General features: G+C 52.9%; 1 protein-coding gene across 3 annotated transcripts; it reads left to right on the top strand.

Annotated features, from left to right (window-relative positions):
* Positions 1-1,197: 1,197 nt before the first annotated feature.
* Positions 1,198-24,939, top strand: LOC149428619 (uncharacterized). 3 transcript variants are annotated; one of them, XR_016310705.1, is made up of 5 exons: positions 1,198-1,319; positions 2,326-2,452; positions 4,001-4,078; positions 13,385-20,229; positions 20,269-24,939. XR_016310705.1 is itself a non-coding variant. In XM_089667195.1 (4 exons), the coding sequence occupies exons 1-4, from the start codon at positions 1,311-1,313 to the stop codon at positions 17,983-17,985; spliced, it is 4,815 nt and encodes a 1,604-aa protein (XP_089523321.1). In that variant the 5' UTR covers positions 1,198-1,310; the 3' UTR covers positions 17,986-24,939. The 3 variants fall into 3 exon arrangements, 1 of the variants encoding a protein (XP_089523321.1); XR_016310706.1 differs by having other exon boundaries at positions 13,385-22,311; positions 22,386-24,939; XM_089667195.1 differs by having other exon boundaries at positions 13,385-24,939.
* Positions 24,940-26,019: the final 1,080 nt, after the last annotated feature.

The raw sequence follows: 26,019 nt of genomic DNA, 5'->3' as shown, positions 1-26,019 counted from the left end.
CCCGACAGATGGGAGGAGGAGGATGGGAATGGATGGAGAGGACACCCGACAGATGGGAGGAGGAGGATGGGAATGGAGGGAGAGGACACCCGACAGATGGGAGGAGGAGGATGGGAATGGAGGGAGAGGACACCCGACAGATGGGAGGAGGAGGATGGGAATGGATGGAGAGGACACCCGACAGATGGGAGGAGGAGGATGGAGAGGACACCCGACAGATGGGAGGAGGAGGATGGAGAGGACACCCGACAGATGGGAGGAGGAGGAAGGAGATGGATGCAGAAGACACCCAACAGATGGGAGGAGGATGGAGAAGACATCCAAAAGATGGCAGGAGGAGGATGGAGAGGAGACCCAAGAGATGGGGGGAGGAGGATGGAGAGGAGACCCAACAGATGGGGGGAGGATGGAGAGGAGACCCAAGAGATGGGGGGAGGAGGATGGAGAGGAGACCCAACAGATGGGGGGAGGATGGAGAGGAGACCCAACAGATGGGAGAAGGATGGAGAGGTGACCCAACAGATGGGGGGAGGATGGAGAAGGATAGAGAGGAGACCCAACAGATGGGAGGAGGAGGATAGAGAGGAGACTCAACAGATGGGAGGAGGAGGATGGAGAGGAGACCCAACAGATGGGGGGAGGATGGAGGAGGATAGAGAGGAGACCCAACAGATGGGGGGAGGATGGAGAAGGATGGAGAGGAGACCCAACAGATGGGAGGAGGAGGATGGAGAGCAGACCCAACTGGTGGGGGGAGGGGGATGGGTGGAGAGGTGACTGTAGATGGGGGAGGGGGATGGTCATCCAAGAGGTGGGGGAGGGATCTTGGAGTAGACTTTATCCTCAGTATTCCTCGTGACTCTGCCCAGATTACAGGCGATGGGTGTCACCTAGAGAGTATTTCTGTCACTTCCGGTTTCTCCAATGCCAGGTGTCCCCCCGGGGGAGGATTTCTCAGTTCCGGGTATGGTGACCCCAGGATGAGGGGGGGAATCTTCCCACTGGGGTCACAGGGAGCAGTAAACACAGAAGCCCCGCCCCCTACATGTGGTCTCTCCGATGTGCTCGGTGTGATATCGGGCGGTAATATCACAGATAACGATACATACGGAGATATACTGATCCGACTCCTCCCCCTGACACACTCACTTCTGTCTCCGCCCCCTACGTATTACATATTAGCCCCGCCCCTCCTCGAGCTCCTCTATCGGGGCGGGGCGTAGTGTACCGGAAGTAGGCGGATCCCGGAAGTAGTTCTCGGCAGTGTCGGGCTGAATTTCCGCCTCCTAGAGACTCCCCGGAGAGGAGACATGGAGCGGGTGAGACACCGGGAGGGGGCGGGGCGAGCACAGAATACCGAGCCCAGGAGCTGGCAATCTACAGAGGGCGGAGCTTTCCCGGGCGGTGACCCGCATTGTGTGGGGGGGAGGGGCCGTGACCCCAGGAGCTAACAATCTAGTTGGGGGAGGGGCCGTGACCCCAGGAGCTAACAATCTAGTTGGGGGAGGGGCCGTGACCCCAGGAGCTAACAATCTGTGGGAGGGGTGGTGACCCCAGGAGCTAACAATCTAGTTGGGGGAGGGGCGGTGACCCCAGGAGCTAACAATCTGTGGGGGGGAGGAGGGGTGGTGACCCCAGGAGCTAACAATCTAGTTGGGGGAGGGGCGGTGACCCCAGGAGCTAACAATCTAGTTGGGGGAGGGGCCGTGACCCCAGGAGCTAACAATCTGCGGGGGGGGGGAGAGGGGCGGTGACCCCAGGAGATAACAATCTGTGGGAGGGGCGGTGACCCCAGGAGCTAACAATCTATGGGGGGAGGGGCTGTGACTCCAGGATCTAACAATCTGTGGGGGGGAGGAGGGGCAGTGACCCCCAGGAGCTAACAATCTGTGGGGAGGGAGGGGCGGTGACCCCAGGAGCTAACAATCTGTGGGGAGGGAGGGGCGGTGACCCCCAGGAGCTTACAATCTGTGGGGGGGAGGGGCGGCGACCCCCAGGAGCTTACAATCTGTGGGGAGGGAGGGGCAGTGACCCCAGGAGCTTACAATCTGTGGGGGGGGAGGGGCGGCGACCCCCAGGAGCTTACAATCTGTGGGGAGGGAGGGGCAGTGACCCCAGGAGCTTACAATCTGTAGGGGGGAGGGGCAGTGACCCCAGGAGCTTACAATCTGTAGGGGGGAGGGGCAGTGACCCCAGGAGCTTACAATCTGTAGGGGGGAGGGGCAGTGACCCCAGGAGCTAACAATCTGTGGGGCGGTATCGGTGGAATACGGATCTGTGTTCTCTGCATTGGATGATAATGGAAGCTCCGCCCCTCTCTTCCAGGCGGAGGTGACGTTTGATGATGTCGCCCTCTATTTCACGGAGGAGGAGTGGCTGAGTCTGCAGGAGGAGCAAAAGAGTCTCTACAAGGAAGTGATGAACGATAATTATCAGATGATCCTCTCACAGAGTGAGTCCCCCCCCCATTCCATCCCCCCCCCATTCCATCCCCCCCCATTCCATCCCCACCCCCATTCCATCCCCACCCCCCATTCCATCCCCCACCCCCCATTCCATCCCCCACCCCCCATTCCATCCCCCACCCCCCATTCCATCCCCCCCCCCATTCCATCCCCCCCCCATTCCATCCCCCCCCCATTCCATCCCCCCCCCATTCCATCCCCCCCCATTCCATCCCCACCCCCCATTCCATCGCCCATCACCGGGCCCATGTCCACCGTTCCATCGCCCATCACCGGGCCCATGTCCACCGTTCCATCGCCCATCACCGGGTCCATGTCCACCGTTCCATCGCCCATCACCGGGCCCATGTCCACCGTTCCATCGCCCATCACCGGGCCCATGTCCACCGTTCCATCGCCCATCACCGGGCCCATGTCCACCGTTCCATCGCCCATCACCGGGCCCATGTCCACCGTTCCATCGCCCATCACCGGGCCCATGTCCACCGTTCCATCGCCCATCACCGGGCCCATGTCCACCGTTCCATCGCCCATCACCGGGCCCATGTCCACCGTTCCATCGCCCATCACCGGGCCCATGTCCACCGTTCCATCGCCCATCACCGGGCCCATGTCCACCGTTCCATCGCCCATCACCGGGCCCATGTCCACCGTTCCATCGCCCATCACCGGGCCCATGTCCACCGTTCCATCGCCCATCACCGGGCCCATGTCCACCGTTCCATCGCCCATCACCGGGCCCATGTCCACCGTTCCATCGCCCATCACCGGGCCCATGTCCACCGTTCCATCGCCCATCACCGGGCCCATGTCCACCGTTCCATCGCCCATCACCGGGCCCATGTCCACCGTTCCATCGCCCATCACCGGGCCCATGTCCACCGTTCCATCGCCCATCACCGGGCCCATGTCCACCGTTCCATCGCCCATCACCGGGCCCATGTCCACCGTTCCATCGCCCATCACCGGGCCCATGTCCACCGTTCCATCGCCCATCACCGGGCCCATGTCCACCGTTCCATCGCCCATCACCGGGCCCATGTCCACCGTTCCATCGCCCATCACCGGGCCCATGTCCACCGTTCCATCGCCCATCACCGGGCCCATGTCCACCGTTCCATCGCCCATCACCGGGCCCATGTCCACCGTTCCATCGCCCATCACCGGGCCCATGTCCACCGTTCCATCGCCCATCACCGGGCCCATGTCCACCGTTCCATCGCCCATCACCGGGCCCATGTCCACCGTTCCATCGCCCATCACCGGGCCCATGTCCACCGTTCCATCGCCCATCACCGGGCCCATGTCCACCGTTCCATCGCCCATCACCGGGCCCATGTCCACCGTTCCACCCCCCATTCCCGGGTCCATCTCCACCGTTCCATCCCCCATCCCCGGATCCATCCCCATCATCCCTCTATCCCAGCATGCGGTCTGTGTGGGGATATTCTGGTTGGGGGAGGGGTTTGTATGATTGATGATTCTCAGTACATGGTGTGTCACCTCGCTGATCTCTTTATTCCTTCCCTCTACAGCTCGCCCAGATATTATAACCAACATCGAGTTGGGGTGTGAGCCGTACATCACCACAGCCAAGGCCAGCACCATCAGAGGTGAGATACTTCATTGTCGTTATTGGCATGTAATGACTTCCCATAGGTCATGGGGCCCCACAGGGTCTGATATCTGGTATGGAGGTGCACTGCTCCCTACTTGGTCTGTCATCTGTGGTCTAACTGCACCGTTCCCTACAGGATCAAATCATTTTGTATGTAGGAGCTTCGTGTCCCTCTGGATCCAGTATCTTGTATGTAGGAGCTTCGTGTCCCTCAAGATCCAGTATCTTGTATGTAGGAGCTTCGTGTCCCTCTGGATCCAGTATCTTGTATGTAGGTGCTTCGTGTCCCTCAGGATCCAGTATCTTGTATGTAGGAGCTTCGTGTCCCTCGGGATCCAGTATCTTGTATGTAGGCGCTTCGTGTCCCTCGGGATCCAGAATCTTGTATGTAGGAGTTTCGTGTCCCTCGGGATCCAGTATCTTGTATGTAGAAGCTTCGTGTCCCTCAGGATCCAGTATCTTGTATGTAGGAGCTTCGTGTCCCTCAGGATCTAGTATCTTGTATGTAGGAGCTTCGTGTCCCTCTGGATCCAGGATCTTGTATGTAGGAGCTTCGTGTCCCTCAGGATCCAGTATCTTGTATGTAGGTGCTTCGTGTCCCTCAGGATCCAGAATCTTGTATGTAGGAGTTTCGTGTCCCTCGGGATCCAGTATCTTGTATGTAGGAGCTTCGTGTCCCTCAGGATCCAGTATCTTGTATGTAGGAGCTTCGTGTCCCTCTGGATCCAGTATCTTGTATGTAGGAGCTTCGTGTCCCTCTGGATCCAGGATCTTGTATGTAGGAGCTTTGTGTCCCTCTGGATCCAGGATCTTGTATGTAGGAGCTACGTGTCCCTCAGGATCCAGTATCTTGTATGTAGGAGCTTCGTGTCCCTCAGGATCCAGGATCTTGTATGTAGGAGCTTTGGGTCCCTCAGTATCTAGTATCTTGTATGTAGGAGCTTCGTGTCCCTCAGGATCCAGTATCTTGTATGTAGGTGCTTCGTGTCCCTCTGGATCCAGGATCTTGTATGTAGGAGCTTTGGGTCCCTCAGTATCTAGTATCTTGTATGTAGGAGCTACGTGTCCCTCAGGATCCAGTATCTTGTATGTAGGAGCTTCGTGTCCCTCAGGATCCAGGATCTTGTATGTAGGAGCTTTGGGTCCCTCAGTATCTAGTATCTTGTATGTAGGTGCTTCGTGTCCCTCTGGATCCAGGATCTTGTATGTAGGAGCTTTGGGTCCCTCAGTATCTAGTATCTTGTATGTAGGAGCTACGTGTCCCTCAGGATCCAGGATCTTGTATGTAGGTGCTTCGTGTCCCTCAGGATCCAGGATCTTGTATGTAGGAGCTTTGGGTCCCTCAGTATCTAGTATCTTGTATGTAGGAGCTTCGTGTCCCTCTGGATCCAGTATCTTGTATGTAGGAGCTTCGTGTCCCTCAGGATCCAGGATCTTGTATGTAGGAGCTTTGGGTCCCTCAGTATCTAGTATCTTGTATGTAGGAGCTACGTGTCCCTCAGGATCCAGTATCTTGTATGTAGGTGCTTCGTGTCCCTCTGGATCCAGGATCTTGTATGTAGGAGCTTTGGGTCCCTCAGTATCTAGTATCTTGTATGTAGGAGCTACGTGTCCCTCAGGATCCAGGATCTTGTATGTAGGTGCTTCGTGTCCCTCAGGATCCAGGATCTTGTATGTAGGAGCTTTGGGTCCCTCAGTATCTAGTATCTTGTATGTAGGAGCTTCGTGTCCCTCTGGATCCAGTATCTTGTATGTAGGAGCTTCGTGTCCCTCAGTATCCAGTATCTTGTATGTAGGAGCTTCGTGTCCCTCAGGATCCAGTATCTTGTATGTAGGTGCTTCGTGTCCCTCTGGATCCAGGATCTTGTATGTAGGAGCTTTGGGTCCCTCAGTATCTAGTATCTTGTATGTAGGAGCTTCGTGTCCCTCAGGATCCAGTATCTTGTATGTAGGTGCTTCGTGTCCCTCTGGATCCAGGATCTTGTATGTAGGAGCTTTGGGTCCCTCAGTATCTAGTATCTTGTATGTAGGAGCTACGTGTCCCTCAGGATCCAGGATCTTGTATGTAGGTGCTTCGTGTCCCTCAGGATCCAGGATCTTGTATGTAGGAGCTTTGGGTCCCTCAGTATCTAGTATCTTGTATGTAGGAGCTACGTGTCCCTCAGGATCCATGATCTTGTATGTAGGAGCTACGTGTCCCTCAGGATCCATGATCTTGTATCTTGAAAAAGACGATACATTGAAAGACACAGCAAGTCTTAACCTGTCAGTTATACTGCCTCCTACAGGAGGATTGGCAAAAAGATAGGCCACCTCGTGCTATCCCCTCCCCCCTTCTCCCAGCATGTTCTATCCTTTGCCAGTGTCCTAGGAGGATGGATGTCTGGTCCCTATGTGGCAACTCTCCTTAGCCTGGCCTTTTGAGTGCCGCCTCCAGAACCTGCTGGACCGGACTTTACGGAGGAAGCCTGGAAGTGACCTCCAGGCGCTGGGTTCCATGTTGGTCTTTCCTGGTCCAAAGCTGCTGGTATTTCCTCAGCACCTCCTCTGTGAACACTCAATCTGTATATAGGCTGCTCGGGATGAGCACGGGAGTTCCCGCATTTGGGCGCCATTATGTCCTCTTACATGCCGGTTTATGCCGTGGAAGGGGTCAACAATGCTGGACTGACTGCTGACATAATGTAGTGGGTGGAGCTAGCCAGGCTTCGGATTACAGTCACGCAAACCTTTGTGACCCAGTTTTCCCACCACGTGGCTGCCTCAGCACTCCCACGCCTTTCTCCATAAATGCGATGGCAGGGACTGTTTCTGATTCTGAGTCGCTCCGGCCTCCACCCAATCAGATCATCCTCCAGGAGTCTGTGCCTATTTCAGGTCTTGATGTGGTGCACAGCACTCCTTAGGATCAGCGTGATGCCTTCAGTCCTGGGTCTTCTAGAACCCCTACACTTATGAAGACCTTCCCACTGCACCTACACCCCTCCAGTGCTTACCAGATTTTTTCCCATATGGAAAGGATGTCCCCAAAAAGTGCTGTACCTCCATCATGGATCTATCAGGGGCCCACTAGAACAGGGTAATGGAGGGCTTTCTGTATCCGAGGATCCTACCACCCACCAGCTGGAAACCCTCTTTCACCATTTGTCTACCAAGCTATGACTATAAAAGGTAGACAAGTGGTTATATCAAGTTCTTGGCTGTTGTGGCAGCTGTGAGCTGGGTACCAGCTGATCCAGTGGCTTTAGAGCCCCTCAGGATCCAGTATCTTGTATGTAGGAGCTACGTGTCCCTCAGGATCCAGTATCTTGTATGTAGAAGCTTCGTGTCCCTCAGGATCCAGTATCTTGTATGTAGAAGCTTCGTGTCCCTCAGGATCCAGTATCTTGTATGTAGAAGCTTTGTGTCCCTCAGGATCCAGTATCTTGTATGTAGGAGCTTCGTGTCCCTCAGGATCCAGTATCTTGTATGTAGGAGCTTCGTGTCCCTCAGGATCCAGTATCTTGTATGTAGGAGCTACGTGTCCCTCAGGATCCAGTATCTTGTATGTAGGAGCTACGTGTCCCTCAGGATCCAGTATCTTGTATGTAGGAGCTACGTGTCCCTCAGGATCCAGTATCTTGTATGTAGGAGCTACGTGTCCCTCAGGATCCAGTATCTTGTATGTAGGAGCTACGTGTCCCTCAGGATCCAGTATCTTGTATGTAGGAGCTTCGTGTCCCTCAGGATGTGGTGGTCTTGATGTGGTGCACAGCACTCCTTAGGATCAGCGTGATGCCTTCAGTCCTGGGTCTTCTAGAACCCCTACACTTATGAAGACCTTCCCACTGCACCTACACCCCTCCAGTGCTTACCAGATTTTTTCCCATATGGAAAGGATGTCCCCAAAAAGTGCTGTACCTCCATCATGGATCTATCAGGGGCCCACTAGAACAGGGTAATGGAGGGCTTTCTGTATCCGAGGATCCTACCACCCACCAGCTGGAAACCCTCTTTCACCATTTGTCTACCAAGCTATGACTATAAAAGGTAGACAAGTGGTTATATCAAGTTCTTGGCTGTTGTGGCAGCTGTGAGCTGGGTACCAGCTGATCCAGTGGCTTTAGAGCCACCCAATCATTTTCTCAAAGTGGTCCTCCCCCCTCACATCTCTACCGGTGACATCTGCGGTGGTTCCCAGGCTCTCTCGTTCCGCTGGGGAGCCCAGGACTGCTGGTACAGTGAGAGCAGGAGGAACTTCGGAAACGTCCGATCTCTCCTGCGACTAATGTCCCCTGGAAGTGACGTGTATTACATCACTTCTGGGGTCAAATCTGTCATTCCTGGGCTGGTGTAGCTGAGGGTGCGGCTATTCAAGTACCATCTGTGCTTGAAAAGCTGCATTTGAGGGCAGTGGAGACATTTGCCGTCTAATAGACCCCCCTCAGTGTCTCTATAAAGAGGACCTGTCATCTGCCCATGATATCACATAGGGGGCTTGTTGGCTCTCGTGTTCGCAATTAATTAAAAAAAATAAATTGCAAAAAAATTTTTTTAAAATGCTCCGGTAGGTAAGTGGTTAAAACTCCATTCTCGCTGATGGGCCCTTCACCCAGTTCTGGGTGGGACTTTGCCAAACCAAGGCAGAGTGGGCAGAATCCCGTACAAGTGGTTTCTGCTGCAGCAATGAGTCCTTCACTGAGGAGAGCGGATGGTTGGAGCTTCTGCAGTGATGGCCGCTGGAAGTAGCTGGGCTTGTCTCCTGCCGTGGCCCTTTTGTCGATTACAACCGTGCACAGTACTCTGGTTCAAGTGCTGGTCTGAAGACCCTCAATCCAAGGAGCACCTGACCTGCATGGTCTTCGGGGGATATATCTTTAGTTCGGCCCTAATATTAGGGATGTCATTGGGAGCTAGAGCATCCACCTTCCTGCCTCAGCTGAAGTCTACTGAAAGGTCTATATAGTCTCCTTCCAATCATTTCATTACTTTTGGAGTATGAACTTCTAGGACTCTCAATTCTCCAGCCACTCAAAGTCTGGAGTAAAAAGCCGCTAAACCCTCACCACCATGAAGCTCCTCCCTGACTTTTCATAGTGGGTGGATGCTTGGTAATGTTTGGGGACTCCTGGATAGTTTGCCTTCAGGTGCAGAAAGGGATATTCCAGGGATATAAAATGAACCTTTTGTATTCCACTCCTTCAGCTCCTCGCCTTCCTTTGTCACTACACAAATTAGCAGACCATCCTCTGCCCCTCTAGGGTCTTCCAGACCATCCTCTGCCCCTCTAGGGTCTTCCAGACCATCCTCTGCCCCTCTAGGGTCTTCCAGACCATGGTGTCATTGCAAAACCATGGGGGTCATGATTACCGGACCATGGGCGTCGTGATTACCGGACCATGGGCGTCGTGATTACCGGACCATGGGCGTCGTGATTACCGGACCATGGGCGTCGTGATTACCGGACCATGGGCGTCGTGATTACCGGACCATGGGCGTCGTGATTACCGGACCATGGGGGTCGTGATTACCGGACCATGGGGGTCGTGATTACCGGACCATGGGGGTCGTGATTACCGGACCATGGGGGTCGTGATTACCGGACCATGGGGGTCGTGATTACCGGGCCATGGGGGTCGTGATTACCGGGCCATGGGCGTCGTGATTACCGGGCCATGGGCGTCGTGATTACCGGGCCATGGGCGTCGTGATTACCGGGCCATGGGCGTCGTGATTACCGGGCCATGGGCGTCGTGATTACCGGGCCATGGGCGTCGTGATTACCGGGCCATGGGCGTCGTGATTACCGGGCCATGGGCGTCGTGATTACCGGGCCATGGGCGTCGTGATTACCGGGCCATGGGCGTCGTGATTACCGGGCCATGGGCGTCGTGATTACCGGGCCATGGGCGTCGTGATTACCGGGCCATGGGCGTCGTGATTACCGGGCCATGGGCGTCGTGATTACCGGGCCATGGGGGTCGTGATTACCGGGCCATGGGGGTCGTGATTACCGGGCCATGGGCGTCGTGATTACCGGGCCATGGGCGTCGTGATTACCGGGCCATGGGCGTCGTGATTACCGGGCCATGGGCGTCGTGATTACCGGGCCATGGGCGTCGTGATTACCGGGCCATGGGCGTCGTGATTACCGGGCCATGGGCGTCGTGATTACCGGGCCATGGGGTGGACATTGCAAGGCCATGGGGTGGACATTGCAGGACCATGGGGTGGACATTGCAGGACCATGGGGTGGACATTGCAGGACCATGGGGTGGACATTGCAGGACCATGGGGTGGACATTGCAGGACCATGGGGTGGACATTGCAGGACCATGGGGTGGACATTGCAGGACCATGGGGTGGACATTGCAGGACCATGGGGTGGACATTGCAGGACCATGGGGTGGACATTGCAGGACCATGGGGTGGACATTGCAGGACCATGGGGTGGACATTAGAGGACCCTGTGGTCACTGCAAGACAATGGGGTCATCATTAGCGGACCATGGGGGTCGTCTTTACCGGACCACAATGTCTTTGTCCCATTTCCTGTGTTTAGAATGGTTTCCAGAGTTGTACTTCAACCTGGCCCAGTTCCCTTTCCCAAGAGATTTTCTGCCTCTTTTGAAAGCGGCTCATCCAAACATTTTGCATAGTATGCCATCAGATCCTACTATTCCAGTCCAGAGGGACTTTCTGGCTTCTGAGGTCAATGAGGCCCCGTCCTTCCAGTGCGCTGATTATTCAGCCCCTGCACCACAAGTGTTTATCAAGGTGTTGGCCCTATTGTGTTCCATTGTGGAATACCTTCCTATGGAGGAAACAGTCAGCCCGGGATCCGTTGAACAACGTCTCTCTAGTTCTCCAGATGTCTCAATGATTTGGTTGTATCCTGAATCTTCTCTGGAACAGTCTCATTGCCTGCAGGCATCTTGGATTAGCATGTCTCTTCCTCGGAAAATTCTCAGCCTATCCAATCTCTCATCCTTGTCCTTCAGTCTGGGAGCTGCCCACCTCTCACCTGTTTCATGAATGTCCTGGCTCAGTGAGTAACCTTCTTCGAGGCAGTCCATTCTTCAGTCCTATCCCAGACTGTTCTAGCACCATACCTTGTCATGGGACATGTTAGCTGGGTTTCTGAGCAGACGTATTTGTCTACCCCTGAGGACCGGGCAGTCCCTGGTCTGGTGGATCAGTGATCCAGCTTTGGGTTCAGGGAAGTCCTTCCTCCCCACCTTCTTGAAGATCCTATCATGGAACGTCAAACTGTTGGACTGGGAGGGAGGCATGGACACGTCCTGACATTTCCAAACATGTGTTTGTATTTTCATCGCTGGATCCTCCTCTTAATATGTTACCTGTTCTGGATCCAGTTGCACAATGTCACGGCGATGGGGTGTCTCACCTATGTAGGAGGAACGGGAGATTTTGCTGCAAGAGGTACTTTGGATTCTGATCTGGACGGAACTTCACATACTTGTTCTGTTCGCTCATCTTATGTGTAGATAATGAGTTATCAGTCAGTTGTGCTTAGGCCATTGGACCATTTCATGATCTATTTTGTCCCAGCTTCCCCTTCACTGCACTTGGCTTACAGAACATTCCTGTTTGGGCAATTGTTGAGAATTCTTGACCGTTTCCACATAGTCTTTAGGTCATCAGCCTTGACCCTAACATCTGGATTGAGTGGGACTCATCTGATGTTTATGGGTGATGGTGTCATCTAATATCTGTGGGCCGTGGTGTCATCTAATATCTGTGGGCCGTGGTGTCATCTAATATCTGTGGGCCGTGGTGTCATCTAATATCTGTGGGCCGTGGTGTATCTAATGCCTGTGGGCCGTGGTGTTGTCTAATGCCTGTGGGCTGTGGTGTTGTCTAATGCCTGTGGGCCGTGGTGTCGTCTAATGCCTGTGGGCCGTGGTGTCATCTAATATCTGGGCCGTGGTATCCTCCTCATATCTGGGCCGTGGTATCATCTAATATCTGTGGGCCATGGTGGCGTCTGATGTCTGTGTGACATGGTGGCGTCTGATGTCTGTGTGACGTGGTGGCGTCTGATGTCTGTGGGCCGTGGTGGCGTCTGATGGCTTTAAGTGTTATGTGGTGTGATATCTGTGGGTAATTATGTCATCTGTTCTCTGTGGGTGATGGGGTCATCTGATGGCTGTGAACTTTGTTGTCCGTGGGCGGTGCTGCGGTCTGATGTCCGTGGGCGGTGCTGCGGTCTGATGTCCGTGGGCGGTGCTGCGGTCTGATGTCCGTGGGCGGTGCTGCGGTCTGATGTCCGTCTGTGGGCCGTGCTGCGGTCTGATGTCCGTCTGTGGGCCGTGCTGCGGTCTGATGTCCGTCTGTGGGCCGTGCTGCGGTCTGATGTCCGTCTGTGGGCCGTGCTGCGGTCTGATGTCCGTCTGTGGGCCGTGCTGCGGTCTGATGTCCGTCTGTGGGCCGTGCTGCGGTCTGATGTCCGTCTGTGGGCCGTGCTGCGGTCTGATGTCTGTCTGTGGGCGGTGCTGCGGTCTGATGTCCGTCTGTGGGCCGTGCTGCGGTCTGATGTCCGTCTGTGGGCCGTGCTGCGGTCTGATGTCCGTCTGTGGGCCGTGCTGCGGTCTGATGTCCGTCTGTGGGCCGTGCTGCGGTCTGATGTCCGTCTGTGGGCGGTGCTGCGGTCTGATGTCCGTCTGTGGGCGGTGCTGCGGTCTGATGTCCGTCTGTGGGCGGTGCTGCGGTCTGATGTCCGTGGGCGGTGCTGCGGTCTGATGTCTGTCTGTGGGCGGTGCTGCGGTCTGATGTCTGTCTGTGGGCGGTGCTGCGGTCTGATGTCCGTCTGTGGGCCGTGCTGCGGTCTGATGTCCGTCTGTGGGCCGTGCTGCGGTCTGATGTCCGTCTGTGGGCCGTGCTGCGGTCTGATGTCCGTCTGTGGGCCGTGCTGCGGTCTGATGTCCGTCTGTGGGCCGTGCTGCGGTCTGATGTCCGTCTGTGGGCCGTGCTGCGGTCTGATGTCCGTCTGTGGGCCGTGCTGCGGTCTGATGTCCGTCTGTGGGCCGTGCTGCGGTCTGATGTCCGTCTGTGGGCCGTGCTGCGGTCTGATGTCCGTCTGTGGGCCGTGCTGCGGTCTGATGTCCGTCTGTGGGCCGTGCTGCGGTCTGATGTCCGTGGAAAACATACTCCTTACCATCCTAGAACCTCCATAGTTCTCCTACAGAATGGGTAGAATGCAGTAGAATTGCCTCGGCATCCCTGTATAGCGGGAGAAGTTCTAAGACTTTGTTCTCTCCACGTCTTCATTGCTAATTCCTTCTCCTTGGTCTTCCAACAGGTTCCTGGCAAGGCGAGCGGTTGGCAGCCTCTGACAGAAGCATATTGCAGGAGAACATCCATGATACGCAGAGCACCGAATCCACGCCACCACTGAAGAGACAGCGGAGATACCCCAGAGTGAACCCGTTCAGGTGGATAAAGAAACACAAGAAGAGTAAAAGTCGTTCTCACCGATCATCAAGGAGGTCGGAGCAAAGAGAGAATGGACCTATTGTAGAGAGGAACTACGAGACCCCTCCCGTGTGTGGCGATGTCTGCACAGACCAGCCGGATGTAGTTGGGGAGGGGCACTCCGAACTGCGCACAGAGGACTCCTCAGACTCTGTGCAGACCAGTGAAAGGGAAAGCGAGCCGAGCTGCCTTCAGACTGAGGATGGGAACAGATCAGAAGATCAAAGTTCACGGACAATTCAAATAACTGGCACCCAATATAAACCAGATCTGAGGGTGACTCTGAGCATCTCGGAGGAGGAACCTGGGAGTGTAGCGGACAGAGGGGAGGGGATAGCAGACCTGGAACAGTATACACTGCACACAGCAGAGGCTGAGAGAGCCACAAGCTCCTTAGATACCGCTCCATTCCCTGAAGAGCACACCACCGACACGAGGGATGGAGATGGACATACGGAGAGCTGTGGAGGGGCTGCAAGTCCTCAGTCTTTACCCAAAACCACAGAGGACCTTACAGATGCTGGGCAGACTCTCAGTGTAAATGAGGAGGAGATACCCCAAGAAAAGACTGCATGTGAAGGAATGGCTTCACCACGGAAGAAAGGAAAACGCGTCCATTTTAGTGACACCATTACCACCTTTATTATTGAGCCAGAAGACAGCGCTGAGAGGGAATTTTTCGACAGCATTAGGCTGCAGAGAAAAGTCTTTCCACGTATTGTTATTGTGAGTGTGGACCCGAAGGGAAGCACCACAGCAGAGTCCATCATGGTTACAAGGAGTCAGGGATCCAAGCCTAAAGCCACCCAGCCAGAGCAGAAGACCACTGTGACACCTGACACTCTGGAAGGAGGAAGACAAGATCTGAAAAGTAAAAATTCCAAGAAATGCAACAATACGGTGAGGACAGTGGAGACGGTTGAAGCGCCAAGTGCAGTATGTAGGCGAGACACTGCAGAGCCATCCCCGTCTACGGGGCCTCTGCTGCAATCAGAGAACAGAGGTGAAGAGTACCTGGTCACAAAGAGTCAGGACCTCAAACCTAATTCCATGCAGGCAGAAAGGGAAACCACCACGGTGCATGGCATGCTGGGAGGAGAAAACCAAGAACTGAAAAGTCAGAATTCCATGAAATGCAACAAGACCATGAAGACGATGGAGGAAGTTGAAGGATCATCACTAAGTGCCGTATGTGAGAAAGACACTACAGAACCTTCCCTCTCCACAGGCCCAGGGGACACAAACAAAAAGGACGTAGGGACACAGATAGACCCGATTCACAAAGAGGAGATTCAGCAACCAGCAAATGAGATCCAGCTCACTCCGCCACACCCGGCTGACGAAGATCAGAACTTTGTAAAATCTTATTCTTGTTCTAATTGTGGCAAAATTACCCACTGGACGCGGCTCAACGATCAGCAGAAAACCGATGTAGAAAAGTCCTTTCTTCATGTGTGCAGAATGTGTAACCGGCAGAGAGATAAAGGTGTATTTAGTCCGCAAAAGGGCACACAAAATACAACACCCACCAAATATGCCACCTCAGGTAAAAATGTGACCGGAAGCCCTGCTAGAAAGAAGCCATATTGTGCCCTGCTAGCCGATTCCCCCGAAACTAGTCCAACTGCTAAGAAGAAGCAAAGGCAAGAAGTGAATGGTGAGGCCGAAACAGTGAGGAGCTCAACCAATCCTAATGGTCAACTGAAGAAGGGTGAGGAGGCATCATCAAGTGCCTCAACCAATCATGATGTTCAGCTGAAGAAGGGTGAGGACTATTCACTGAGAACTTCAACCGGTCATAATGTTCAACTGAAGAAAGGTGAGGCATCACCAAGTACCTCAACTAATCATAATGTTCTGCTAGAGAAGGGTGAGGAGGCTTCACCAAGTACTTTAACCAATCCAAATGTTCAGCCGAATAAAGGTGAGGAGGCATCACTGAGGACCACAACTAATCATAATGTTCAGCCGAAGAAGGGTGAGGAGGCGTCACTGAGGACCACAACTAATCATAATGTTCAGCCGAAGAAGGGTGAGGAGGCATCAGTGAGGACCACAACTAATCATAATGTTCAGCCGAAGAAGGGTGAGGAGGCGTCACTGGGGACCATAACTAATCATAATGTTCAGCCGAAGAAGGGGGCATCACTGAGGACCGCAACTAGTCATAATGTTCAACTGAGGAAAGGTGAGGTGGCTTCACCGAGAACTTCAACCAATTATAATGTTCAGCCAAAGAAAAGTGAGGCATCACCAAGAACCTCAAGCAGCCCTAATGTTCAGCTGAAGACGGGTGAGGAGGCTTCACCAAAAACTTCAACCAGTCATAATGTTAAACTGAAGAAAGGTGAGGCATCACCAAGGACCTCAAGCAATCATCATGCTCAGGTAAAGAAGGGAGAGGCATCACCAAGGACCTCAACTAGTCATAATGTTCAGCTGAAGAAGGGTGAGGAGCCTTCACCAAGAACTTTAAGCAGTCATAGTGTTCAAGTGAAGAAAAGTGAAGCATCACCAAGAACCTCAACCAGTCATAATGTTCAGCTGAAGAAGGGTGAGGAGGCTTCACCAAGAACTTTAAGCAGTCATAGTATTCAAATGAAGAAAAGTGAGGCATCACCAAGAACCTCAACTAGTCATAATGTTCAGCTGAAGAAGGGCGAGGAGGCTTCACCAAGAACTTTAAGCAGTCATAGTGTTCAAGTGAAGAAATGTGAGGCATCACCAAGAACCTCAACTAGTCATAATGTTCAGCTGAAGAAGGGTGAGGAGGCTTCACCAAGAACTTTAAGCAGTCATAGTGTTCAAGTGAAGAAAAGTGAAGCATCACCGAGAACCTCAACCAGTCGTAATGTTCAGCTGAAGAAGGGTGAGGAGGCTTCACCGAGAACCTCAACTAATCAAAATGTCCAACTGAAGAAAGTCGAGGCATCACCGAGAACCTCAACTAATCAAAATGTTCAACTGAAGAAAGTCGAGGCATCACCTAGAACTTCAAACAGTCATACTGTCCAGCTAGAGAAGGGTGAGCAGGTGTCACAGAGGACCACAGCCAATCTTAGTGTCCAGCTAAAGAAGGGTGAGGAGTCGCTGAGGACCTCAACCAGTCCTAATGTTCAAGTGACGAATGGAGAGGAGGCCTTGTTAAGGACCTCCGCCAGTCATAATGTCCAGCTGAAGAAGAATGGGAGCCATTACAAGAAGTGTTATGTTATGTTAGAAGCAACGAACTTTGACACTGATAAGAATTTAAACTTATGCAGCCGGTGCAGGCATTGTGGAGCCCAAGAAGATGCTAAAGTCCACCACAAAGTAAAAGCTAGTAACGAAACACCTACTAAAAGTGCTTCCACAAGAGTTCATTCAAATCCAGATCTTAAAACTGGTCATCCAGAGAAAAGGAAATCTAACAAGACTCTACAAAATGAGCCATGTTCCGTTGAAGAGCAGAAGATCACATCTGACTCCAAATCCAATAAAAGCACCGCCAACCCCCGAAATCAAAAGAATGATGTTCAGGCAAGGAAAGAGCCGTGTGTGAAGTGCGGGAAACTTTTTCTGAAGAGACAAAAGACAAAACCCCTGGCCAGTATTCAGCAGAAGAGACCTATCCGTGTTGTGTCCACCATTGCCAGGGATAAAATGCAGAAACCGGGTACAAAATCCAATCCTGTCAGAAAAGAACGAGTGAAGAAGTCACCCGGTGAGCCTAAAAGAAAGAAGCCTCGGAATGCTGAGAGCCCCAAAAGTCCCAAACCGCCCAGAGGGGCCAGAGATAAGGTTCTTTGCACCAAATGTGGTAAAAGATTGGCCTTGCATGTGGCGCCCAGCCAGGATGGCCCAAGTGAGGGAAACGACGAGAACGAATGCGTCGTTCTTCCCAGAAAGAAGCGAAAGCGCCCTCTTGCCGGCATGGAACCTTTCACATGCAAAGAGTGCGGCAAAATCTTCACCCGGCACTTCACTCTCTTGCAGCACCGCCTAATACACACCGGGGAGCGCCCATACGCCTGTAAAGTATGCAGGAAGACCTTCAGGGACAGCAGCTACCTCATTGTTCACATGCGGTCCCACACCAAAGAGAAGCCATACAGCTGCACTCAGTGCGGGAAGTGTTTCTCGCAGAACTCCGCCCTCCATGTCCACCTCAGGACGCACACTGATGAGCGACCCTTCCGTTGCCAGGACTGCGGGAAGAACTTCACTGACCGATCCACCTACCGACACCACCGGAGAATTCACACCGGCGAGAAGCCTTACGCCTGCTCGTACTGCGGCAAGAAATTCACCCAGCAGCCGCACATGAAGAGACACGAAACGATTCACACGGGAGAGCGACCCTTCGAATGTGTCCAGTGCGGCAAAAGATTTATCGAACGGACAAAGCTGAAGAAACATCAACGTGTCCATCAGAAAGAGAACGACTGAGCGCCAGCGACGGGACAGAAATGTCCCACCAGAGACAGAAGATCTAATAGAGGAGAAAGAGAACCTTCCATGGTGGAGGCGCTGTCCAGATCTGTGAGGACTTCTTATAGAAGGGACACAATGATGGCGGACGTGTATTAATGTAGAGAAGGACAAATTCCAGGAACCGAAGCCAAGTCCAGCTGGTACCTCACTTTACAGCAGAAGAGCTCCCAGCTGCATTTGTGTGCGGACATATGTGAAGCCCCTCGTCACCCACCTCGTCCCCCTCCATGAAATGTTCTACTCTTCTCTATAGCATGAAGTCTTAATCTGCCCCGGACACGACAGGGCCTTTCATATGTTGCTTGGGGTTACCTCCAAGTAAGCTGGTTCTCGTCGTGTCCTCGTGTTGGCACTCCCATAGCACTTTGTGGGGCTTTCCCGTACGTGTGCACGTGCATGCAGCTGGGACCTCCTGGTTTTTTTTTTTTTAATTGCCCAGATTGTCTAAGACAGCAACCCCGAAAGTCTTGTTTCCAGAGACAGCCAAGCTATGAACGCTTTACGAGTCCTCAATTCGCAAAGTCCTTGTTGGAACCCTTATAAAGGAGGGGGGCTTCCGAGGCAACATAGAGACAAACATTACGCAGGCGCTGAACTCCCATCCCCCCTCCAAAGCTACGAAGGGCACCATGGGTGGAGATCCAGATCCCTCAAAATGATATTCTCTATTTTTAAGTGGTAAAATGTGGACTGGAAATAAGTTGTATGGAATAATTTATATTGTTTTATTCGGCACTCGGTCAGAAATCAGCACTTAGAGTAACCCCGCACACAAACGGACTCCTGTAGAGGGCACGGGAACTGGTGGGAGTGGCACTGCAACACTTGTAGGAGTTGTCTAGGCTGTACATATATAGGAGTAGATCTATCTTTGTATATAGAATGGTGGATTCCTCTTGTTGTGCCGTCACGGCGGTCTTCTGTTAATGGTGGATTCCTCTTGTTGTGCCATCACTGCGGTCTTCCGTTAATGGTGGATTCCTCTTGTGACGTCACTGCGGTCTTCCATTCTGTTGAGGGATCTGATCCAGAGGAAACCCTTACGAAATGTGATCTCATATAATCCAGTAGGGATACAGTTCCTTCCCGATCCCCTGAAAGATGTTCCCGGGATCATCAGTCTTCAGTATTATTTACGGATATTAGTAGCCAATCCTGTTCTGTACATAGAGAGAAACTGCCAGACCCTTTTTTTTTTTTTTTTTTTTTTTGAGCAATGAATATAATTGGCTGGAGTTTGCTCCAGTCGTTGTCAAAGCTCTTACTGTGGAGAAGTCTTCCCATTATGTAGATGTTTTACCGTTTCCTCCAGGCACAGTGTCCCCTGGACGTCTGAAAAGATTTCCGAATGTTTCTTGCACATGAAATGCTTTGATAAGTATTAAAATCTTTGAAAAAAAAATAGAATCCCGGACCTGTCTGACACCCGACCACTAGCCTGAGCCTGACACCCAACCCTGTCCCCCGTACAGTCTCTCCAGTTTCTCCACATCCTTTTTGTGAAAAGAAGCCCAAAACTGATGGGCATTGTAGTGGAATGAAGTCACGGTGAAGACCCACCAGGCATTGTAGGAAAATGTGATCACGGTGAAGACCCACCAGGCATTGTAGGAAAATGTGGTCACGGTAAAGACCCGCCAGGCATTGTAGGAAAATGTGGTCACGGTGAAGACCCGCCAGGCATTGTAGGAAAATGTGGTCATGGTGAAGACCCACCAGGCATTGTAGTGGAACGTGGTCACGGTGAAGACCCAACAGGCATTGTAGGAAAATGTGGTCATGGTGAAGACCCAGCAGGCATTGTAGGAAAATGTGGTCATGGTGAAGACCCAGCAGGCATTGTAGGAAAATGTGGTCATGGTGAAGACCCACCAGGAATTGTAGGGGATTGAGGTAATGATGAAGACCCACCAGGCATCTTAGGGAAGTGTCACGGTGAAGACCCACCAGGCATTGTAGTGCAATGTGGCCAGGGTGAAGACCCACCAGGCATTGTAGTGCAATGTGGCCAGGGTGAAGACCCACCAGGCATTGTAGTGCAATGTGGCCAGGGTGAAGACCCACCAGGCATTGTAGTGCAATGTGGCCAGGGTGAAGACCCACCAGGCATTGTAGTGCAATGTGGCCAGGGTGAAGACCCACCAGGCATTGTAGGAAAATGTTACGGTGAAGACCCACCAGGCATTGTAGGGGATTGCGGTCATGGTAAAGACCCACCAGGCATTGTAGGGGATTGAGGTCATGGTGAAGACTCGCTGGGCACTGAAGTCAAATGGGTCATGGTGGAACCCCACTTTTATTGTGCCAGGAATGAGTTCATGGTGCAGACTCACTGGGCATGGTAGGAGAATGAGGTCATGGTTGAGACCCACCAGGCATTTCAGGAGAATTATGTCATGGTGAAAACTTGCTGGGCACTGTAGGAGAAGGTCATGGTGGAGACCTGCCAGCTTTTTGGGGGAAATTAGGACATAAAGGAGAATGGCCAGGTATTATAGGGGAAATGAGGCGATAGTGGAGACCCCGTCGGGCAACTTAGGGGAACGATGTCATGGTGAAGACCTGCAAGGTGTTCCAACGGAAATGAGCTGATAATAGAGGGCATTGTAGAGGAATGAGATAATAGTGGGAGACCGCCAGGCATTGTGGGCCATAGTGGAGACCTGCTGGATGTTGGAGGATAATAGTGGAGACCTGCTGGATGTTGGAGGATAATAGTGGAGACCTGCTGGATGTTGGAGGATAATAGTGGAGACCTGCTGGATGTTGGAGGATAATAGTGGAGACCTGCTGGATGTTGGAGGATAATAGTGGAGACCTGCTGGATGTTGGAGGATAATAGTGGAGACCTGCTGGATGTTGGAGGATAATAGTGGAGACCTGCTGGATGTTGGAGGATAATAGTGGAGACCTGCTGGATGTTGGAGGATAATAGTGGAGACCTGCTGGATGTTGGGAGGATAATAGTGGAGACCTGCTGGATGTTGGAGGATAATAGTGGAGACCTGTCAGGTATTGTAGAAGAATTAACCCATGGTGGAGAACAACCAGGTTCTGTAGGGGTATTATAACATGGAGTAAGGCCAGGGGTTGTAGAAGAACGAGGTCCTAGTGGAGACCTGCTGGCATTTTGGGAAATCACGGCAGTGCAATATTTTGTACTTTTACATTTCAGTCCCAATTTTTATTTTGTTTTTAACATTCCTGAAATTGCTGTATGGAGTTGACTTGTATAAATACTCCGCAGGGTCCACCATATTCATTCCCAGACCAAACATCCCCCCCAATCCATGGACTCCTGGCCTGGTGTTGTCTCCCAGTGATTTCATTGGCTGTAGTGCAGGGTGAGACATCTGCTCCATGTGATTGGGGGAATTCTCTTCTTCAAATCTGACATATTTAACCCTCTAATGATTGGTCCCCGTCAGCCTCCACAACGGGTCCCACACTGATGTTACATGAAAGTATTGTAGGAAAAACCCAAAGTTTGGCTGCTGTGATGTCTCTACACAGAGCGGTGCTGTGGTATTAACACGTGATTGGTGGTGGTAATGGAAACCTGTAATGAGTGCAGTGTGCTTCCATGGTGTCATGCTGATCCTTTGTCTTCAGTATGTTGGGTCACAGATCCTAGATCTGGAAGCTGGGCTTCATTTTGCTCCATGCTTGTTCTGGGTCGGTGCATGAAAGTGCTGAGACAAGTTCAGTGAGGAATCAGAAGTTCAGCAGCTGCAGCCTCATGACTGGTTCCCATTCAGCGCCTCCATCTGGTGAACACGGAGAGAGGACATCCTGTCTACCAGTGGCCTACAAATGATGTCTTCTCCGGCCTGGAAGGAGGAAATCCTACGTCTAGGTGGGCTTTATCACCTTTGCACCCCTCTGCTGGGTCCTCAGATCTGGGCTGAAAGAAGGAAATCCTACGTCTAGGTGGGCTTTGCACCACTCTGTTGGGTCCCCAGATCCGGGCTGGAAGGAGAAAATCCTACGTCTAGGTGGGCTTTATCACCTTTGCACCCCTCTGCTGGGTCCTCGGATCTGTGCTGGAAGGAGGAAATCCGAGGTCTAAGTAGGCTTGTCATCTTTGTAGCCCTCTGCTGGGTCATCGGATCTGGGCCGGAAGGAAGAAATCCTACCTCTAGGTGGGCTTTGTCACCTTTGCACACATCTGCTGGGTCCTCAGATCTGGGCTGGAAGAAGGAAATCCTACAACTAGGTGGGCTTTGCACCACTCTGTTGGGTCCCCAGATCCGGGCTGGAAGGAGAAAATCCTACGTCTAGGTGGGCTTTGTCTCCTTTGCACCCTCCTGCTGGGTCCTCGGATCCCGGCTGGAAGGAGGAAATCCTACGTCTAGGTGGGCTTTGTCACCTTTGCACCCCTCTGCTTGTTCCTCGGATCCCGGCTGGAACGAGGAAATCCTACGTCTTGGTGGGCTTTGTCACCTTTGCACCCTTCTGCTGGGTCCTCGGATCTGGGCTGGAAGGAGGAAATCCTTCGTCTAGGTGGGCTTTGTCACCTTTGCACCCATCTGCTGGGTCCTCGGATCTGGGCTGGAAGAAGGAAATCCTACGTCTAGGTGGGCTTTGTCACCTTTGCACCCTTCTGCTGGGTCCTCGGATCTGGGCTGGAAGAAGGAAATCCTACGTCTAGGTGGGCTTTGCACCACTCTGTTGGGTCCCCAGATCTGGGCTGGAAGAAGGAAATCCTACGTCTAGGTGGGCTTTGTCACCTTTGCACCCTTCTGCTGGGTCCTCGGATCCGGGCTGGAAGGAGGAAATCCTACGTCTAGGTGGGCTTTGTCACCTTTGCACCCCTCTGCTGGGTCCTCTGATCCGGGCTGGAAGGAGGAAATCCTACGTCTAGGTGGGCTTTATCACCTTTGCACCCCTCTGCTGGGTCCTCGGATCTGGGCTGGAAGGAGGAAATCCTACGTCTAGGTGGGCTTTATCACCTTTGCACCCCTCTGCTGGGTCCTCGGATCTGGGCTGGAAGGAGGAAATCCTACCTCTAGGTGGGCTTTGTCACCTTTGCACCCCTCTGCTTGTTCCTCGGATCCCGGCTGGAAGGAGGAAATCCTACGTCTAGGTGGGCTTTGTCACCGTTGCACCCTTCTGCTGGGTCCTCGGATCCCGGCTGGAAGGAGGAAATCCTACGTCTAGGTGGGCTTTGTCACCTTTGCACCCTTCTGTTGGGTCCTCGGATCCGGGCTGGAAGGAGGAAATCCTACGTCTAGGTGGGCTTTGTCACCTTTGCACCCCTCTGCTGGGTCCTCGGATCTGGGCTTTAAGGAGGAAATCCTACGTCTAGGTGGGCTTTATCACCTTTGCACCCCTCTGCTGGGTCCTCGGATCTGGGCTGGAAGGAGGAAATCCTACCTCTAGGTGGGCTTTGTCACCTTTGCACCCCTCTGCTTGTTCCTCGGATCCCGGCTGGAAGGAGGAAATCCTACGTCTAGGTGGGCTTTGTCACCGTTGCACCCTTCTGCTGGGTCCTCGGATCCCGGCTGGAAGGAGGAAATCCTACGTCTAGGTGGGCTTTGTCACCTTTGCACCCTTCTGTTGGGTCCTCGGATCCGGGCTGGAAGGAGGAAATCTTACGTCTAGGTGGGCTTTGTCACCTTTGCACCCCTCTGCTGGGTCCTCGGATCTGGGCTAGAAGGAGGAAATCCTACATCTAGGTGGGCTTTGCACCACTCTGTTGGGTCCCCAGAACTGGGTTGGAAGAAGGAAATCCTACGTCTAGGTGGGCTTTGCACCACTCTGTTGGGTCCCCAGATCTGAGCTGGAAGGAGGAAATTCTACGTCTAGGTGGGCTTTGCACCACTCTGTTGGGTCCTCAGATCTGGGCTGGAAGGAGGAAATCCTACGTCTAGGTGGGCTTTGTCACCTTTGCACCCCTCTGCTGGGTCCTCAGATCTGTGAGCCTCCTATCCTCTTCACTGAGCCGTATCCTGCTGCTCCGCAGGACTGTTTTTGGTCTTCTTGGGTTAGTATTAACGAGATGCCAAGGGCACAGCAGATCATGGCGGAGGAATCTCCCCATAAAAGGGTGAATGGGGCTTGTTTCCACCTCCTATGGGAGTAACATTTGTACAGAGCCGGTTATCGGGGGAAATTTACTCGATTGTATTACCTGATTGACAGAATCGTGTTTGTGATGTTACGGATCTTCTCCGTTAGGAAAGGATATGTGAGACGGCACTCCGCCGTGGTGTCGGGGTATTCTGTATAGGCGGGGCAATGAGCGGTGACCGGGGAGGGGGTGGAGTCCGGTCAGGAGGAGTATTAGATACAAGTATTTAATGAGCTGTTATGTCTTGCCTGGCGCTACCTCCTTCTGTCCTCCCCTCGAAGGTGAGCCATAGAAAGGTGGCGCCACGTCCAGCCTTCTGTCTTCCCCTCGAAGGTGAGCCATAGAAAGGTGGCGCCACGTCCAGCCTTCTGTCTTCTCCTCGAAGGTGAGCCATAGAAAGGTGGCGCCACGTCCAGCCTTCTGTCTTCTCCTCGAAGGTGAGCCATAGAAAGGTGGCGCCACGTGCAGCCTCTGTCCTCCCCTCGAAGGTGAGCCATAGAAAGGTGGTGCCACGTCCAGCCTTCTGTCCTCCCCTCGAAGGTGAGCCATAGAAAGGTGGCGCCATGTCCAGCACCGGGTGGGACCTCAGCAGCGCCTCCAGCAGGCAGTGCAGAGAATAGAGGGGGATAGACACTGCACATGGGGATCTGGCGGGTTTTGGGATCTGGAGGGTTTTGTTTAGACTAGAATTCTAACCCGTGTAGGAGGACACCCCAGGAGTCGTCCCTTTCGCATGTCGGAGACTAACGCCTTGATTTTTGTATCTGTACTTTGTGCTGTTATTTTACTTCAATGAGTTTTATTGTATCTGAAAAAATAATAAATGTCACCGCCTACGTCTGATTGGTCCGTCTGCTTCCTGTATGTGTTGTCTGTGAGCACCAACCACCTAGGTCCGGGATACCTCCCACCGCAGGATCCCTTCCGCCCCCACTGAAGGGTAATACACGCCGTCTTCTCTCAGCTTTTGGGGACGTTCTTAAAGATTTCCGAATGTGTCTCGAGAATTTGCGGTATTAAAATCCTGTCTGACTACTACTCTGAGCCTGACACCCAATCCTGCCCGTCTGGCATTGAGCACCAGATATGAGTCTGATACCCAACTCTCTGTGTCTCAAATATGAATCTGACCCCTGTCTGACAACCCAACATTGCCCGACTACACAACCCCAACTCTGTGTCTGGAACTGACCCCCGGGTATGAATCTGACCCCTGTCCAACACCTCTGTCCAACAATGCAACCCCAACTCTGTGTCTGGATCTGACCTTCAGATGTGAATCTGACCCCTGTATGACAACCCAACATTGCGTGACTACGCAACCCCAACTCTGTGTCTGGAACTGACCCTCGGATATAAATCTGCCCCCTGTCCAATGCCTCTGTCTGACAACCCAACATTGCCCGACTACACAACCCCAACTCTGTGTCTGGAACTGACCACCGGGTATGAATCTGACCCCTGTCCAACACCTCTGTCCAACAATGCAACCCCAACTCTGTGTCTGGAACTGACCACCGGGTATGAATCTGACCCCTGTCCAACACCTCTGTCCAACAATGCAACCTCAACTCTGTGTCTGGATCTGACCTTCAGATGTGAATCTGACCCCTGTATGACAACCCAACATTGCGTGACTACGCAACCCCAACTCTGGAACTGACCCTCAAATATGAATCTGACCCCTGTCCGGTACCTCTGTGTCTGACAACCCAACATTGCCCGACTATGCAACCCCAACTCTGTCTGAAACTGACCCTCGGATATGAATTTGACCCCTGTCCAACACCTCTGTCTGACAACCCAACATTGCCGACTACACAACCTCAACTCTGTGTCTGGAACTGACCCTCGGATATAAATCTGACCCCTGTCCAATGCCTGTCTGACAACCCAACATTGCCCGACTACACAAC

The sequence above is a fragment of the Staurois parvus genome, unplaced genomic scaffold (genome assembly GCF_062004578.1).
Source record: "Staurois parvus isolate SC_StPar_1 unplaced genomic scaffold, SC_StPar_1.0 ptg003086l, whole genome shotgun sequence".
In the NCBI taxonomy this organism is placed as follows: Eukaryota; Metazoa; Chordata; class Amphibia; order Anura; family Ranidae; genus Staurois; species Staurois parvus.
Note: the sequence above shows the minus strand (reverse complement) of the source record. Positions and strands in the feature narration are given on the sequence as shown.